The sequence below is a fragment of the Thalassophryne amazonica genome, chromosome 12 (genome assembly GCF_902500255.1).
Source record: "Thalassophryne amazonica chromosome 12, fThaAma1.1, whole genome shotgun sequence".
Classification (NCBI taxonomy): Eukaryota; Metazoa; Chordata; class Actinopteri; order Batrachoidiformes; family Batrachoididae; genus Thalassophryne; species Thalassophryne amazonica.
In genome coordinates this window covers 21085759-21104628 of record NC_047114.1, presented here as the reverse complement: position 1 = coordinate 21104628, position 18870 = coordinate 21085759, and the positions used below count along the sequence as shown (strand labels likewise).

The following is an 18870-nucleotide window of genomic DNA, read 5'->3' as shown; positions in this document are numbered from 1 at the left end:
GCAACACACTTTTCTTCAGCCCAGTTAATTCCAGTAAGATAGCACTCACCTCGGTAGAATAAACAGAAAGATGATCAGATGTTCTTCTTTTTATACTGATTTTATACTCTGGGATGAAAATTGCAGAACCTATGCGGCCACTAATTGGGTCTTTAGAGCCATCAGTGTAAATGAAGAGAAAATCTTTGTACTGTTCAAAATGCCTCTGTACATTAAACCACTCTGGGGTATTTTTCTTCTGGTTGAGCAGCTGGTGTATGCTCATATCACCTCTTGGGAAATCAAAAATCCACAGGGGAACAGGCAGACGTGGCACCATAGAGCAGAACTGGAGATGGAGTATATTCATAGCTTCAGCTTTAGCATTTCCAACCCAACCAAAGCTCCATGAATCTGTTTCCTGATGCTCCCAGCACTCTATCGAGACAGATTTAGTTGGATGACTCTGAGCATGACCCTGGAGACTGATCCAATAGTTCATCATCAGATTGAGTCTTCTCAGCCTAAGAGGCATCTCACCCACCTCAACTTGGAGTGCAGCCACTGGACTTGATTTAAATGTTTGTTGTGTATCAAATTTCACCACATGGGATTCTGCAGTAGATATAAACACAGGAGATTCAAAATACAGTGTGCTTCTCATCAAGAACTGGTAAATATTTAACAATGTTACAAAATACAGCATCGCACACTCCTGCTGCAGATGTCAAAATTTTATTAAGATAAGGTTTCGGCCTGTAGCCTTCATCAGATCATTTTTCTTTTCTTTGAATAATGAAAGAAAAGCCCAGGTGTTTTGAGGCCTGTCCTTAATAAGTGGGTGGATCCCAGCCAATCACACCCACTGTGATAAAAACTACAAAAATATACAAAATATATTTACAATATAATACAATTAATTTACATACACAATACACAAGGTTGCCAATTGCCATTAAACGTGGCGAAGAAGAAGAAGAAGAAGAAGAAGAAGAAAAAGGAGGTGCATCAATGATGGAAGAGGCACTAGATGTAACACAATACAGAGAGTTGTATTGATATTACCCTAGCATCTCGTGAAGTGGCAGGTATCACACTACTTGGGAGGTTTTGGAAGGTAATCAGCTTCTCCGGAGCATTACCGCCACCAGCTAGACAGTGTAAGTCAGGAGGCTAACATCCCCAAAACAAAATAAGTGGAACAAAAAATAGGTAGGACACTTTCTTTCGTTCACTAAAACATGAAATCTAGGCTTGCATCTCAGATGTACCTTTTGGCAAATTCTAGCTGAACTTTCAGGTCTTCTTTTAAATCAAACCCTCCTCTGTGCCACTTCATCATGAAGCTGTATAACGGGATGCAAAATGCAAAACATGCACTACGCACGATTTCTCCAATTGCAGCCAGAGAAGCCTAAAACTTCTTCTGGGTTGTCTGGATGTCTTGGTGTTTTTCCTCACTCTTCTCCTTCTTGCACAGTCACTCAGTTTTTGAGAACTGTGTACTCCATACAGATTTACCATAGAGTGCCATACTGTTTGTATTTCTTCATAACTGATGTAAATAAAGTTCAAGACATATTCAGTGACTTGGAAGTGTTCATGTATCCATCCCCTGACTTGTCTGAAGAAAACTGGTAATTAAATGGATTATTTAGAAGGATTATACCAAAGGGGGCCATTACTTATGCAAGCCATCATCTTGGCTTTTATATTTTTAATTAATTTATATCAAGTTGTAGAGATTTACTTTCAGTTTGACTCTAAGGAAGATAATTTTATTTTTTTTTTATATTGAGAAGCCTAATTTTTTATATTGAGAAGCCTGATTTACATTTTGAATTTGAAATGCTATAAACAAATTGAAATACATGAAATACCAAGGGGCTGCATACTTTTGCAAGCCACTATACATGATGAAAAGTGGTAGGAATAAAAAAGTGAAAACTTTTTCCTTTCTCATCTGTGAACATGGAATTTCTAATATTATGTTGTTATTTGTAGTATTATTATTTGTATTTTGCCTTTTTGCTATCATTTCTCTTGTATATAATTTTTGTTTTTACGTTTTCAAAAGAGAGATTGCATTCATCATTTCCTGTGCAGAGTCGAGCTGCTCCAGCTGCGTCACTGCACTCAGTGGCCACAGAGCTGTATTCTGTCAGCCTTCTCCTGCTGGTATGAGGATACACTTTTATTTTGTTCATGTTTGATGTCAACAACTAGTCACCACAGACAACAAGAAAATCATCGTGAAGTCTGATGAAAATTGAGTCTGCTGTCTCGCACTCCAGTGCAATTGATGGCGGTAATGCACCAAGAGGTTTGACAACCGCCAATAAATCCGACTGAAGGAGAATAAGAGGAAGAAGAAGAAAACCGAAGAAGAAGAAGCTTCCGAAGCTATAGTTAGCTAGTTGTGCACCATGAAAGCTCTTTTTGGAACAACAGAATTTATGCATAGATCAGATTAAAGTTCACTTTATAAACCGCTAATATGTTCATTAAAGAGTTCCAGACCTATACAAGCCGACAATAAAGCGGAAGAAGAAGAAAAAGGTGAAGTTAGTGCAAAAACGCCCAGTAGCGGCTAGCTGCTGCTAATGAGAAGAGTAAAAAGAAATTAGTGGCTCAGAAGAGAAGAAAAGATTCAAAGTACTGGATCTTTTCAAGCCCAACGTTCGCTGATACAGAGCAGGTTTGTTCACTAAACCTTTTGTAGACTAACGTTTAAGTTTTAAGCTATACATTGGCCCCGTTTTACTAAAATACGAAATGGAGCCTGCTAATCACGAAACGCGGGGGTAAAATGTAACGAAATGGAGCAGACTGACCCAGACTGGCTCATAATAAATCTGTTTTTTTTTCTTCTTCATTTTAATGTCACAAAAAAGTGTTTTTTGTGTCCATATCACACATCCCTATCCTCCAGCTGCTGCACCTCATCCCGGGAGGGTGTGCTTCCTCTCCACACCCTTAAATTAAAGGTCCACTTTTGAAGGCAATTTTTCATTCTACTAATACTATAATAATAATCATTTTAACAATATGTTGAGAAAGAATTTAAATGTTAGAAAATTGTTAGAAAGAATTTAACAGTTACACTTATAAACAATGTAGATTATAAATTGTAAGTTTTACTGTCACAGTGCTGTCAACATTTAAATATGAGGTCAAGAAAGATGTCTTTTATCGTTTATAAAACAAGTATCTATGTTCATTGAAATCAAGAAAGGGTGACTATAGAGGGTTTTCAATCACTTGACCGATTTGCTGCAGGACAGGTGCCATCTCCATTCTGGATTACAAGGAGGCTGGCGCGTGATAGAAAAATGGAGAGAATGTACGGTTATTACGATGCTTTAAATCCTCGAGATAAAGCTATTTATCGTGATCGATGTGTAGCAGTTGGTTTAATGTGAATCCGTATCTTATACCAGATAGTGAATTTAGTGGCGATGTAACAAACTGGTCGACAGTGTCACACTGCGATATTGTGAACTAGGAAGCTGCTGACCAGGTCAGCCTCGCCGGTCTCCTGCAGAGCATCACAGCGGAGCTCTGAAAGCGGAGGTCGTCTTGAAGTCCTGAGCGATTTCTCTCACCAGGCGCTGGAAGGGCAGCTTGCGGATCAGCAGCTCGGTGCTCGAGAACCACAGTGTAAATAAGCATCCGTATTGGAAGCGTTCTTGTGTTATCCTCGGCAGTATTTTTATGTATTCTTATATAATTTTGTGGCCAAATAAAATAAAATAAAATTCTGGTAGCAGTGGATTTCTGTTAGCGGCGGATCTCTCTCAGCACCACAGTGCCGTGAGGCTTCTTCACACCGACGTTGAAGCTTCTGCAATTGTTCGCCAAATGCACGTAGCGTAACACAGCGGCCACCTCATTGTAATCCAGAATGGCCGCGGGACACAAAATGACGTGACCGATATGTCACATGAAAACCCTGTATAAAGTGAGTATTGGCAACACTTTTGTTTATTTTCATGTTGAGGTCGCGGCGGGGGTGTTGTCAGCAGTTGCTGAAAATAACTAATAAAGTAACTACTAATCTAACAGTTACTTTTCAAATTGAGTAATCAGTAAAGTAACAGCCACTTTTTCAAGGAGTAATCAGTAATTTGATTACTTTTTCAAAGTAACTGTGGCAACACTGGCGCTCACTTTCAACTTTGATGTCAATTTATAAAAAAAAGGAAAATATATATTTTGTCATTCATTATTTCATCCAATCAAAGGGTTTGTTACTTCTGTGACATTTTTTTATTGCATACAAATCACATTTTCCATTGTTGAGTTAGCCCTACTCCAAAGTATACAGTCTTGGGACCCTTGATTAGAAGACAACCAAAAACTTTGGTGTTTTGGAACACGTTAGATTTCATTAATTTTCAGCAGATTTCAGTCACATGTTTGGTAAGTACATTAATATTATGTGAAATAAAAGGTAAATGTACTAATTTTGATTTATAGATAAATAGTTGTTGTTGTTGTTGTCCATTCGGCTGCTCCCGTTTTTCATTCAGGCTCACCACAGCGGATACAGCCAGATCTGCATTGGCATTTAGCACAAGTTTTATACTGGATGCCCTACTTGACGCAACTCCAGAGTAAACTGGAGAAACACACACAGCTACTGGTGTTCCAAAGAGGTCCCCCATCCAAGTACTAACCAGGTCCTGCACTGCTTAGCTTGCAGGAACTTTGCGTCTGAGATCTGATGGGATCAGGCTTACACAGAGCAGATCAGGTGCATTTATAGATAAATAGTATTTTGCCAAATTATACAATTTTCCTTCAAATGGAAAGATGAGTTTTATGAGTGAGCAAAGATAGCTGATCTCATGCTAACACGCCTAGCCCTGTTAATGCTACTGTGCCACAAGAACTAAAGTTGTCAGCTACAAATATTCAGCATTTTGTTATTCATTTAACATTGATATTTAAATGCATCATAAATTGTTCTGTGGAGCTGATTAATTTCATAAATTAACTTTTTTTTTTTTTACAGGTGGGCTTAAATGGTACATCCCATCAAAATACATGCAAACTACAGCGAGGGCATGCTAATATTCAATGACAGAAACTTTATATTTCTGAATGTTTGCACAGTAGTAACTGCTGTAATGTTTGATGCAAATTATATTTAGGGTCCAGTAGTAACTGCTGTAATGTTTGATGCAAATTATATTTAGGGTCCATGCATAGGTTTGTGAGCATATATTACATTTTGAAAGGAAAGCATGGTCTTTTTAAGCGTTCCTCACGGCGGAACCATTTAAGCCCAGCATGCTCCATTGAAGCCTATTTCATGTATTTCAAGAGAGAATTTCCTCTACTACAAGATAAATACATTTTTCTGTTCTAAAGAGTTTAAAAGTAACAATTCACTGTGTGACTTTAAATTACTGATGTACTTTACTAGACACAGGTTAGGTGGATTGGAAACTTGAAATTGTCCGTAGGTGTCCATGCAGGTGTGACTGTGTTTGTTTGTCTATATGTGGCCCTGCGACAGACTGGCGTCCTGTCCAGGGTGTACCCCGCCTCACACTCTATGACTGCTGGGATAGGCTCCAGCCCCCCATGACCCTTAATTGGACTAAGCAGTTGAAGAGCTGTGTGTATGTGTATAGATAGACAGATAGATAGATCGATATGGACAGACAGATATATAGATAGAAAAAAATGAAAATTTTAATATGAAAATATAAATGTAATTTTTTTAAGACATGTTCACCGTTATCTAATAAATATATTGCTGTTTATTTTTAATTGAAGTGCCTGAAATGAAGCTAAATTAACCAATTCATTGTTCTTTGTTCTGTACTGCACTGTTTGTCATGTATGTCATTTGTTCAGATGATGATCTTGTTCAAAAGGGATTAAAAAAAAAAAAAAACATTTTCACTGTCATTTATAAAATATATTCCATTAATTATATTTTTATTCATGAATTATTGCATTAAACAAGTTTATTTTATCAGTAGATGATGTTATGGGCTTATTTGGAACACACATGGGCTTAAATGGTACAGTGGTACCAATTAAGCCCATTCCAGACTTTTGACTTTTTCCCCAAAATTTCTTAATTACATCATTTGAATTGTACATTAACTAATTACTAAATATTCAAATGAGAGGTAAATCTTGCCCTTTAACAAATGTCACTTGCAAATTATGTCACTATATAGATTTTAATGTTCTGCTACTAGCCTATAAAATTGTTCACGGACTGGTACCTCCCTACCTAGCTGACCTAATTAAACCCTACGTACCGGCCCAGGCTTTTCGTTCTCAAGGTGGTGCAGGACTACTTTGTGTCCCTAGGGTGAATAAAAAGTCTGCGGGTCACAGAGCTTTCTCTTATCGTGCCCCTGTTCTGTGGAATGATCTCCCTGCATCAATAAAACAGTCAGATTCTGTAGAGACTTTGAAGTCCAGACTTACGACGCACTTATTTTCCCTTTCGTATGGCTAGCATACTGGCACCTTAGTATTTCTTCTGTTTTTCTTGTAGCTTAATGACAAATTACACTGTATTTGTTGTCTTTCTGATGCTTGATTCTGCTTTTTTTTTTCTTTTCTCTCTGTTTGAGGTGCTGCTCCATCCAGAGATGTCTGTTCCGGAAACCGTTCTGTGCATCGGCAACATTTCCTGTATGATTGTTTTGTAATTTGTGTCTGTAGCATGGCCCAAGCAGAGGGTCACCCCTTTGAGTCTGGTCTGGTCTCCTTGAGGAAGAAACCTCAAGCAGACCAGACCAATGGAGTTTTTCCTTACCACTGTTGCTCTGGGGGTTGGTAAGGTTAGACCTTACTTGTGTGAAGTGCCTTGAGGTAACCTTGTGATTTTGCGCTATATAAATGAAAATAAATTGAAATTGAAATATAGGAAAAATAGTGACACTTAGATTTTGGTGGGTTTAATAGGTAAGTAAGCCCCTAAGTAAAGTTAGTGATGGACAGTTTCAGTTTAGTTATTGGTGTTGTATATTTTGTAGTGCTGAAGTCCACAGGCTACATTTTAGTGAGCTGTCTGGCAGTGTTGTTTGTTAAGAAACACACGGTTAATGTTAAAGGACAATTTGTTGGAGTCAAAAAGTGATGTTACATGATTTAAGTGAAATGTTTGTAAATAAAAACAAAGCTAATGATATCCATCCTGGATCAATGGGTGCAGCCAGATGTCCACGATGATCATTGCACAGGAAATGTGAGTTTGCTACCAGATGGAGCTCCAATTTGTTGATCTTGTCAGTGCTGGATCTTGCTTTGGTCAGGAAGATGGTGGGTATCATATGTTTGAGTATTTCCTTAACCTAGCTGGTAGGCTGACCTGAAATCCTCACTTCTGCTTGCACTCCTTGCGTTGCCTGTACAAGAAGATTCAGGTGTTCTTGCTGTAGCCAGAGCAATGTTGAGATTCTGCTGGAAGTTGCCTGTAGCTGCAACCTGGCAAGGAAATCCAATGTTCAGGAGGTTTATGTGGCTGTAGACATGTTTGGCATGGCACAGTGTGCATAGACACACAAAAAATACAAACGCAACATACACTCACAGAGATCCAAGACCCACAGTTGTGGTGATTGTGTGTGCCACCATCTTCCTTATTAACTCTAACGCATCAAACCCGTGTTTTTTTTTTCCATCATTACCATAGAACATTCTGAATGGCAGATGTCAGAAATAAATCACACTATGTTTTATGACAAATAAATAACGATAGTTCAGCTTGAAGCCACATGAAGCATATGAGGCTTTCCCAGTATATGTCTCAGTGGGGGGAAAAAGAGGGAGATGTAAATTATGGCAGATATCAATGTGACACCACTTAGAGCACACGCACACTAATTACACATGTAAATTATGATTTGGTATGACAGATGAATAACTCAAATGCATGAAAATATATGTATGGTATATGTTCCTTTATTTACTTAAATGTGGGGGGAAATATGCATCGTGATATATGGCTTGTTTTCAGGCTGCTTGTGTGTGTGTGCCCGTGTGTTTGTTTTAAGAAAACCTAATCCTACATTCAGTTTAACAGTGTATCAAAGTGGTCACCGACCAAAGAAGTTTTCCTATTTTGGCAGGAGAAAATGTGTTGCCTTTGCAATCATATTATTAGCATTTGTAAAACCCTCCTGACTCTCAGTAGCACATATGTGAACATTATTGTGTTGTTTTTTTTTTTGCAGTGATGACACCTGATCTTATAACTGACACCTGGTGCATATTGGTCACTTGATTCCAGGGAAAGCAATACAAGATTCATCACGGGGCTTCATTTCCAACTGCACTCTGTACTCGACACAAGCTTCTGTGTCTTGACACCAAAGGATCCGACACTACCCAGTGCAGTTCTGTAGTGTGGCGGATGCAGCAACAAACACCATCACATTCCCAGACCTGAGTTGAATAAGTCAGTACAATAGTGCAACTACAATGCTTTATCTTTATTATAATGAGTCATTCACTCACTCACTCATCTTCAACTGCTTACTCCAATTAAGGGTCACGGGAGGCTGGATCCTATCCCAGCAGTATTATAATGAATGTTGTTTATAATTTTATCCATTTAAATTCTTCCTTGCAGACATGCAGCAGCTGTTGGTGAGTAAAGAGGTTCTCAGTGAGCAGCAGGAATGGAATCAGAGTCTGGACCACAACGGCTCAGAGCCATCAAAGATTAAAGAAGAACAGGAGGAACACTGGGTAAGTCAGGAGGAAAGCAGCTTCATGGGCTGATGGAGGATGATACTGAGGTATGAGTTCCCTTTCTCTGTTGTCTCTGTGAAGAGTGAAGATGAAGAAAAATCACAGTCATCACAGTTTCATCAAGGAATACTAAAAACAGAAGGTAATGCAGAGGGCTCTGGAGGATCACAACCAGCCAGCAACTCAGATTTACAGCCAGATACGGATGGTAAGATTTCTGACTTTTCTGAGACTCAGACTCATGATATATTGGTTTAATATGCCTAAAATATTAAAATCTGGAAAGGTGGAAACTCTGTGTTTAAGTGTAATATTCATGTCTGTTGGTCCTCTGCCTTTGAGTTCATGAGACTGAGGGACAACAAGTCCTGTCTCTCAGATAAGTTCCCTTTACACAGGGACGAGGTCTGTCCAGTGGTGCTTATGTGGTCATGAAATCGCGTTGAATGCAGCATGACCCCAAAGTGGTGCTCAGGTGCTGCCAGGACCTTACAAGTCCGCTCAGTATCCTCTCACAAACCTCCATGATCGCAGTGCCTACTGTGAAGTATGAAGCTGCACCTGATTTCCGCAGGAGAGCCGCCAAGCCCGGAAGACGCATAAATACCTTACAGGCTACGCAAAAACACCTCACATAGCACCCTGTGAATGCCTGACGGGCGAGCAACGACGCAGTGGCAACAGCAGATCGTCCACTGTAATGTGACCGGAGTGACGTGAGTTTAGACATGAACTCAGAAAATCACAGCCAACGGGCGCAATGATCAGGGCAGTGTGCCATGATTTTTATGACTAAAGTTCATTTTATAAAGCACTGTTGTAAATGGTAAATGGACTGCATTTATATAGTGCTTTTCCATCTGCATCAGACGCTCAAAGCGCTTTACAGATACAACCCCTGGTAATAATTATGGCATCACCGGCCTCGGAGGATGTTCATTCAGTTGTTTAATTTTGTAGAAAAAAAGCAGATCACAGACATGACACAAAACTAAAGTCATTTCAAATGGCAACTTTCTGGCTTTAAGAAACACTATAAGAAATCAAGAAAAAAAATTGTGGCAGTCAGTAACAGTTACTTTTTTAGACCAAGCAGAGGGAAAAATATATGGACTCACTCAATTCTGAGGAAAAAATTATGGAATCATGAAAAACAAAAGAACGCTCCAACACATCACTAGTATTTTGTTGCACCACCTCTGGCTTTTATAACAGCTTGCAGTCTCTGAGGCATGGACGTAATGAGTGACAAACAGTACTCTTCATCAATCTGGCTCCAACTTTCTCTGATTGCTGTTACCAGATCAGCTTTGCAGGTTGGACCCTTGTCATGGACCATTTTCTTCAACTTCCACCAAAGATTTTCAATTGGATTAAGATCCGGACTATTTGCAGGCCATGACATTGACCCTATGTGTCTTTTTGCAAGGAATGTTTTCACAGTTTTTGCTCTATGACAAGATGCATTATCATCTTGAAAATTGATTTCATCATCCCCAAACATCCTTTCAATTGATGGGATAAGAAAAGTGGCCAAAATATCAATGTAAACTTGTGCATTTATTGATGATGTAATGACAGCCATCTCCCCAGTGCCTTTACCTGACATGCAGCCCCATATCATCAATGACTGTGGGAATTTGCATGTTCTCTTCAGGCAGTCATCTTTATAAATCTCATTGGAACGGCACCTAACAAAGGTTCCAGCATCATCACCTTGCCCAATGCAGATTCAAGATTCATCACTGAATATGACTTTCATCCAGTCATCCACAGTCCACGATTGCTTTTCCTTAGCCCATTGTAACCTTGTTTTTTCTGTTTAGGTGTTAATGATGGCTTTCGTTTAGCTTTTCTGTATGTAAATCCCATTTCCTTTAGGCGGTTTCTTACAGTTCGGTCACAGACGTTGACTCCAGTTTCCTCCCATTCGTTCCTCATTTATTTCGTTGTGCATTTTCGATTTTTGAGACACATTGCTTTAAGTTTTCTGTCTTGACGCTTTGATGTCTTCCTTGGTCTACCAGTATAGTTTGCCTTTAACAACCTTCCCATGTTGTTTGTATTTGGTCCAGAGTTTAGACACAGCTGACTGTGAACAACCAACATCTTTTGCAACATTGCGTGATGATTTACCCTCTTTTAAGAGTTTGATAATCCTCTCCTTTGTTTCAGTTGACATCTCTCGTGTTGGAGCCATGATTCATGTCAGTCCACTTGGTGCAACAGCTCTCCAAGGTGTGATCACTCCTTTTTAGATGCAGACTAACAAGCAGATCTGATTTGATGCAGGTGTTAGTTTTGGGGATGAAAATTTACAGGGTGATTCCATAATTTATTCCTCAGAATTGAGTGAGTCCATATTTTTTTCCCTCTGCTTGGTCTAAAAAAGTAACCGTTACTGACTGCCACAATTGTTTTTTTTTCCTGATTTCTTATAGTGTTTCTTAAAGCCAGAAAGTTGCCATTTGAAATGACTTTAGTTTTGTGTCATGTCTGTGATCTGCTTTTTTTCTACAAAATTAAACAACTGAATGAACATCCTCCGAGGCCGGTGATTCCATAATTTTTGCCAGGGGTTGTACATGTAGTAAGTTCTCCAGATTCTCTGAATCTTCTGATTATATTATGGCCTGTAGATGATGGAGCCCCAAAATTCCTTGCAATTGAGCGTTGAGAAACATTGTTCTTTAAACTGTTGGACTATTTTTTTCATGCAGCTGTTCACAAAGTGGTGATCTTTGCCCCATCTTTGCTTGTAAACGGCTGAGAATAGATATAGTATACCTTTTTTTTTTTACCTGTTGTATATATATGTATGTGTGTCTATATATATATATATATATATATATATATATATATATATAAAGCCTACATAGATAATCTAAAGCATTAATTGATCAACAAAATATTTTTGATTGATTGCTATGAATAACTTCATAATGAAGTCACAAAGTGTTCATACATAATCAATAAAATCACCTTTACACAAATGTTTATTTACTTGTACATATAAGATGGCGGCAGGGGCAGCAGTGCGTGCTGGAGGAGCTGGTGGCCCTCAAGCAAAATCTGAGATTTTTGTGTATAAAACTGCAGATTAGAGAGTGATCATAGAGGATGAACTTCTAAATTTTATTGTAATCAAAATGAGAACCCTGACACAAGATGAAATTATATTGCTAGTTTCAAGCAATTTTTCATCTGAGTGGATTGAAGAGTCCAAACGTCTGCTGTTTGAAATGTGCGCGACTTCAGTGTGCTGCATCAGGCACAAAGGCCCCCAAAAGGACACAAATAACATCAAAGACTGCCTGAAGGTGCTTAATGAATGTGGAGAGGACATCCCCAGGTTTGTCTCACACTACTTGGATGAGCTACCACCTGTCGGATTCGGCAGCATGGATGCTTCAGCTCTGCTCAGCCGAGTGGAGCAGCTGAGCAGGGAAGTCTCAAGTCTGAGAGCAGCTATGGAGACTCAAGCCAGTGTGAATGAGAACCTTGGTGCGAGCACAGTGGCTATGGATCACCAGTTGATGATCCATCACCAGAGCGAATACTGAGAGCGTGGCACTTGGATCAGGAAGTGAGGCGGAGTTGCAGCGCCCCGTACCTGTGATTGCACTTGGCGTTTCAGGAGAGCAGCCGCGCCCTGGCACAGGAAAAATCGCCTCCAAATAAATGAACATTAATATTGTGTCATACAGTGTGCGCGGATTGCGCATGGGTCATACGGAGGCTGACAAGTCACGCCGTCTTGTGGTGGATAAACTGTTGGAAATGTGTGATGTACTGTGCGTCCAGGAGACTTTTTTTGGCAAAGCAGGACTTAGAAAGACTTAACTCCCTGCACGCAGATTTCTATGGAGCAGGTGAATCTACCACTGACTGTAGCACCAAGTTAGTGCGGTGCAGAATCCCTGGAGGTGTTGCAGTGTTGTGGCATAAGAGATTGGACCAGCTGATTAAAGTGATAAGACTGGATGTTGACTGGGCTATAGGAATTGAGTTCAGCTGTGGAAATAAAAAGTTCATTATACTGAATATATATACACCCTATGAAAGCCCCCATAATGAGGATGAATACCTTAATAGGTTAGCCTGTATTGTGTAATTTATCCAAGACAGTCCATCTACTTGTGTTTACATCTTGGGTGATATGAATGCTGATGTGAGAGACTGTAAATCCTTACTTGGTAATCACTTAAAGCAGTTCTGCTCCAACAATGACTTAATTCTCTCCAGTGAAGTGCTTTTGCCTGTGGATAGCTACACTTACATTAGTGAAACGTGGCACACTACATCATGGTTAGACCATTGTATCTGCTCTGAGGATGCACATGACTCTTTAGAAGCCATGAGGATAAATTATGAACTTGCTGCATCTGATCATGTCCCTTTTTCCTTATCTATAAATGTGGGCAATTTACCCACCCTTTTGCCCATGAATAATGAGACGCAGGAAGGAAAAATATACTGGGACAAGCTGAATGCGCAGGATTTAAACTTGTATCACATCCAGTCTGACTTTTGGCTAAGTAATATTGAGTTGCCAGAAAGCACAGTGGTTTGTTCTGACATAAATTGTAAAAATGCACAACATGGCGCAGAACTGTGCTTACTGTATGAGAAAACTATAGACTCTCTTCTTATCTCTAGTAGGTCCTTGTATAAAACTTAAAAAGTTCAAAGCCAAGCCAGGGTGGAATGAGTATGCAGAAAAGCTTCATGCTGAAGCTAGAAGGGCTTTTAAACTGTGGGTTGAATCAGGCAAACCTACAGATGGTCCTGTGTTTGATTATAAGAAACAGGCAAATGCTCATTTTAAATATGCCTTACACTTTATTAAGAGGAATGAAAACGCTTTGAAATCGGAGTCACTTGCAAGAAAATTACAGCAGAATAGTCCTACCAAATTTTGGAAAGAAATAAAAACAATGAACAATTTAAAAACATCCTTGCCAACTAATATAGATTGTGCAAATGGACCTGATGAATTTATTCAATTATGGCAGAATCATTATTATGAACTGTTTGACTGTATTAAAAGTAATTCATTTGTGATGAACAATATAGACAAACACAAAGAAATGGTCATTTCTACACAAGAAGTTAGTGATATTATTATGAATCTGAGTAATAATAAGATATGTGGTGCGGATAAAATATCTGCCGAGCATTTAAAATTTGCAAGCAGGAAACTCTTTCCCTTGTTAGCTATTTGTTTCACTGGGTTTGTAATTCATGGTATTTTACCTAATTCTATACTGTCTGTGTTTTTAGTGCCTATTGTAAAGGATAAGGTTGGCAAAATAAATAGCAAAGACAACTATCGGCCTATAGCGCTAGCCAGTATTGTATCAAAAGTCTTGGAGAGGGCTATACTTAATAGAATTGAGAATTTCATGGTGACATCTGACAATCAATTTGGTTTTAAGCCAAAACTTGGCACTGATATATGCATTTTTGCTCTCAAGGAGATCTTAGACTCTTATAATCTGCACAATACCACAATTTTTATGTTTTATTGATTCCTCAAAACCATTTGACCATGTAAATCATGAAAAATTGTTTCATAAACTGTACAATAGAGGAATTACGAAATATTTGAGAATTTTAGTGTATTTGTATGCTCACCAGTTTATGTGTGTGAAATGGGGAAACTATGTATCTTCTCCCTTTCATCTGAGGAATGGGGTAAGACAAGGCAGCATTCTCTCGCCTTGCCTTTTTAATGTGTATATGGACGATCTGTGTAATCTGTTGAATCAATGTAGGACTGGCTGTGGGGTTGGTCATACAACCATAAACCACCTAATGTACGCCGATGACCTTGTAATTTTCTGTCCGTGTAGCGCTGGGTTGCAGCAGCTGTTAAAGGTTTGCAGTCAGTACGGTATAGACTTTGATATTAAATACAATGCAAAAAAGAGCAACATCATGATTGTCAGAAGTTAAGAGGACTCTAAATTGTGTTTTCCTGCCTTCTCTCTGTCGGGCAGCATCCTCCAAGTGTGTGATGAAGTTACATAACCGCTGACCTGTCTGATGATAGAGACATTCACAGGCAGCATTGTATTCAATATGTACAAGCTAATATGCTTTTTCGTAAGTTCTCTGTGCTCTGTACCTGTTAAAACTGCACTTTTTAAAGCATATTGCACTTCAATATATACTGCCCACCTGTGGCGGCATTACAAACAAAGTAGTATGCACAAATTTCAGGTTGCATACAATGACGGCGTGAGAATGCTGCTTAAGGTGCCGTGATGGAGTAGTGCCAGTCAGATGTTTGTAAATGTCAATGTCCCAACCTGTGTTGCTGTGCTTAGAAACCTCATGTACAGATGCATGTGCAGACTCACAGATTGTGTAAACAGCATCATTCACACCCTGACCAGCCCTGCACAGAGCTCGGTCAGGTTCTTTTCTAGACTGTGGAAACACTGGCACCTCAGCTTACATGGCCATGGATGAAATTGGTCTTTTATTGTCTTTTTTGTTTGTTTGTTTTTGTATGTTCCTCTGTGTTATTATGGACCATGTGTCTGAAATAAAGTTTGATGATGATGATTTATACTATGCTGTGTAGAGAGACCAGGGTATGTATCAGCCTTCTGATGCTTTTTAATGGCATGAATGTTGTTCTAAATGCTGTGAATTTAACTGATTCCTTGCAGATATGCGGCAGTTGTTGCTGATTAAAGAAGAAATTCTCCATGAACAGCAGGAGTGGAATCTGAGTGTTGGCCAGGAGGACATTAAAGAGGAACAAGAGGAACTCTGGATAAGTCAGCAGGGACAGCAAATTCATCAGCTGGAGGAGGGTGATGATATGAAGTTTCCTTTCACTGCTGTCTTTGTGAAAATTGAAAATGATGAAAAGCCACAGTCATCACAAACTTATCAAAACAGTAATGAGAGCATAGAGTATGAGCCTGTTGCCAGCAGCTCAACTGTACACCGAACACTGACCACACAAGCTGATGGAGAGGACAGTGGAGGACCACAATCAGCCAGCAACTCTGGCCCATATAGACCTTTACAACCAAAGACCAGTGGTAGGAGTTCAGACAGTTCTGAAACTGAGACTGATGACAGTTGTGAATGGAAACAGATCAGAGACTTTGATTCAGGTTTTAACTCCCAGACAAATAATGTTAAGAGTGGGTGCAACATTATGGAGAAATTTAATTCCTCTGAGTGTGGTAAAGCAGGTTGTCACACGAACTATTCAAAACACACAAGAATGCAAGCAAGTGAAAAACCATTTAGCTGTTCTGAGTGTGGTAAAGGATTTGGACAAAAGGGTGATCTGATCAGGCACATGAGAATTCATACAGGAGAGAAACCATTTGGCTGTTCTGTGTGTGGTAGAGGATTTGGACTTAGGGATTATCTGATCAGACACATGAGAATGCATACCGGAGAGAAACCATTTGCGTGTTTTGTGTGTGATAAAAGATTTAGCGAGAAGGGTCATCTGAACACACACATAAGAATTCATACGGGAGAGAAACCATTTGGATGTTCTGTGTGTGGTAGAGGATTTGGACACAAGGGTGACTTGATGAGACACATGAGAACGCATACAGGAGAGAAACCATTTGAGTGTTCTGAGTGTGGTACAAAATTTGGACACAAGAGTCATTTAATGAGACACATGAGAATTCATACAGGAGAGAAACCATTTGCGTGTTCTGAGTGTGATAAAAGATTTGGACGAAAGGGCCATCTGGTCAGACACATGAGAATTCATACAGGATAGGGTGTGGGTTAGGAGTTCCTACTGGACACTTGCCTCGAGTGTCCTCGGTCCCACTGTGAAGAGGGTTTGCGGGAGATCTCTGTATGAGGACGTTTCAATGAAAACCAACCCCAGCTAAAAATTCCACAAAACAAATATAAAAAAGTCGAAAAATGATAAATTGTACTGGCCGGATGTCTCACAGGATAAAAAGGTCCCCAAATCATGCCTAGGCACCAGGGTGTGTGAGGAAAGCTGCGGGGAATGATCTCTCCTGCAGGAGTACTCAAATGGATAATCCACCAGATCAGCACAGTTCTGATCCTGGACTCCAGCAGCAACAGCCTCAAAGGGCCAAAAGAAATTTCCGAAACTTCACCACTGTAAATTGGACCATTTTTTTTAGAGGAGAAGAAAATGATGTTCTACTGCTTCGCTTACTCAAGGCATGAGAAGTGAGGCAGGAGGTAAAAGGCAGTATTTGAGGAGCAGATAAAAGAAGCGGATTTACTGATAGGCTTACCGATAGGCTTATTTAATAAAATAAAGATAGCCTAGAAAGACACAATTAATGATCACCAGTTGCTGGAGGAAGGGAAACACCTTGTGTTTGGAAGGAGTCAGTGAAAGAGGGAGGAAGACTTGGTGCTGCTGTGGGCAATCGAATATGCCAAAGTGAAATACATCAACCAGAGAGAAATGTAGTGAATGGCAAAGGATATCCCACCACTGCCAAAGTAAGAAAGACATACCAAAAGGGTGACTCACCACCTAAAGACACAACTTTGCCACACAAAAACACTTTAGTGATGCCGAACTACAAGCGATAGAAGATGAGGTTGAGCAAATGGTCAGGGATGGCTTATGTCCTCATGCAGCCAACCCATTGCACCTTCTAGAAATGCCTCTCCTCACACACATATCCAGCAAAGAACATCAGAACAAGTCAGCCTCTCATGCAAAAGTAGAAGTAGGAATCAAACACCACCGAAACAAATTAGCAGTCATTCACCCCCCCCCCCCCCCCCAAAAAAAAAAGTCAACCACTGCCCTCCCAAATTAGGAGTCATTCACCACTTCCCAAAAAAAGAAGTCATCCACTGCCCCCCCCCCCCCCCCCCCCCCCCGCCAAAAAAGGAGTCATCCACCGCCCCAGCAAATTAGGAGTCATTCACCACTTTGACCACAAAACATTATACAGATGCACCCAGACCCAGAACAGTGGGAATTAGAAGAAAAATGGGCTAACAAGATTGAGGAAACGAGAAGAATGGAAATAAAAGAGCGCTCTAAACTGATCAAATTGAATGAGGATAAAAATTATACAACAGAAAGTTAACTTGGGATTGACCAGACTGGTCCCAGAAGGAACCACATTGGCTGAGTTAAACTGTGTGAATTATGGAGCAGCATGGTACATACAAAGTAAATCAGCTCCAGAATATTTGGAGAGAAGAGGAACCAGAATTAGGAAGAAGAATACTGTGCCACGATGGAAAAAGACATTACAGCAGAATCAGCTGTCTAAGAGCCGAGCTCTCCCAAGAGACAAGATTTATGGGAGGCCAAAATCATAAAACGAACTTCCTCAAAAAACTCATTCAGAGGAAGTACAATGTTGGAGATAAAGAACTTGGTGGGAGGCTGTCAGAGCATCAACCCCTAGTGAAAGCCTCGGCTGCAGAAATCAGGGACAAAGACAAGAAAGTAAATGCAAAACAGAAACAAGCAGTTTGCAGAAAACCCAAGGCTAATGCTGTGCCTGTGCCTGAGAATATGAAATACATATTTAAAGTACAGCAGGGGTCACCAACTTTGTTCCTGGAGATCCCCTGCCCTGCAGGTTTTCCATGTCTACCTACTCAAATCACACCTGATTTTGTAAAAGTGATGTCTTCCAGACCTTGATTGGCTGAGCACACCTATAGTTAAGTGCCTGGAAGTGGAACAGGGACAGTTAGAAAACATACAGGGCAGGGGCCCTCCATGAACAGAGTTGGGCACAGCTGCTCTAAATGCACAATCAGAAGGTAGGAAGGTATCAGCAGAAAACATACTATTGGATGAGGGGAGCTATATTGAAGAATTAATAAATGGTTAAAGAAATGGCAGGAATTTCACAAAATAATCAGTACCAATGCTGTCATACAGTTGTTGAGAGAGTAAACTATTGAATATCAGCACGCCAGACCATCGTGGCAGACAGACGTTATATATCCTGACACAATAAGATCTGTAAATATCTACACTGGAAAGTATGCAAGGAACTGGAGGTGGAAGTAAAGGAAAACATCTGGGAGCATGAGCCAGCACCAGCCTCATACAACGGAAAAATAACCATCTTCTACGACAAAGAGATCCCAGCAGGAAGACATATCAATGGTGCAATAAAACCCGATAGTCATTTGGAACAA

The 18870-nt window shown here is 39.9% G+C and overlaps 1 protein-coding gene across 3 annotated transcripts; it reads left to right on the top strand.

Annotated features, from left to right (window-relative positions):
* The first annotated feature begins 2395 nt into the window (after nt 1–2395).
* Nucleotides 2396–17431, top strand: LOC117521399 (zinc finger protein 23-like). 3 transcript variants are annotated; one of them, XM_034182698.1, is made up of 5 exons: nt 2396–2677; nt 8190–8413; nt 8588–8706; nt 8791–8917; nt 15390–17431. In XM_034182698.1, exons 3-5 carry the CDS (start codon nt 8590–8592, stop codon nt 16475–16477), a joined length of 1332 nt encoding a protein of 443 aa, XP_034038589.1. In that variant the 5' UTR covers nt 2396–2677; nt 8190–8413; nt 8588–8589; the 3' UTR covers nt 16478–17431. The 3 variants fall into 3 exon arrangements, with proteins under 3 accessions (XP_034038589.1, XP_034038588.1, XP_034038590.1); XM_034182697.1 differs by lacking the exon at nt 8190–8413 and having other exon boundaries at nt 15390–17430; XM_034182699.1 differs by lacking the exons at nt 2396–2677; nt 8190–8413 and having other exon boundaries at nt 8490–8706.
* The last annotated feature ends 1439 nt before the right edge of the window (nt 17432–18870 follow it).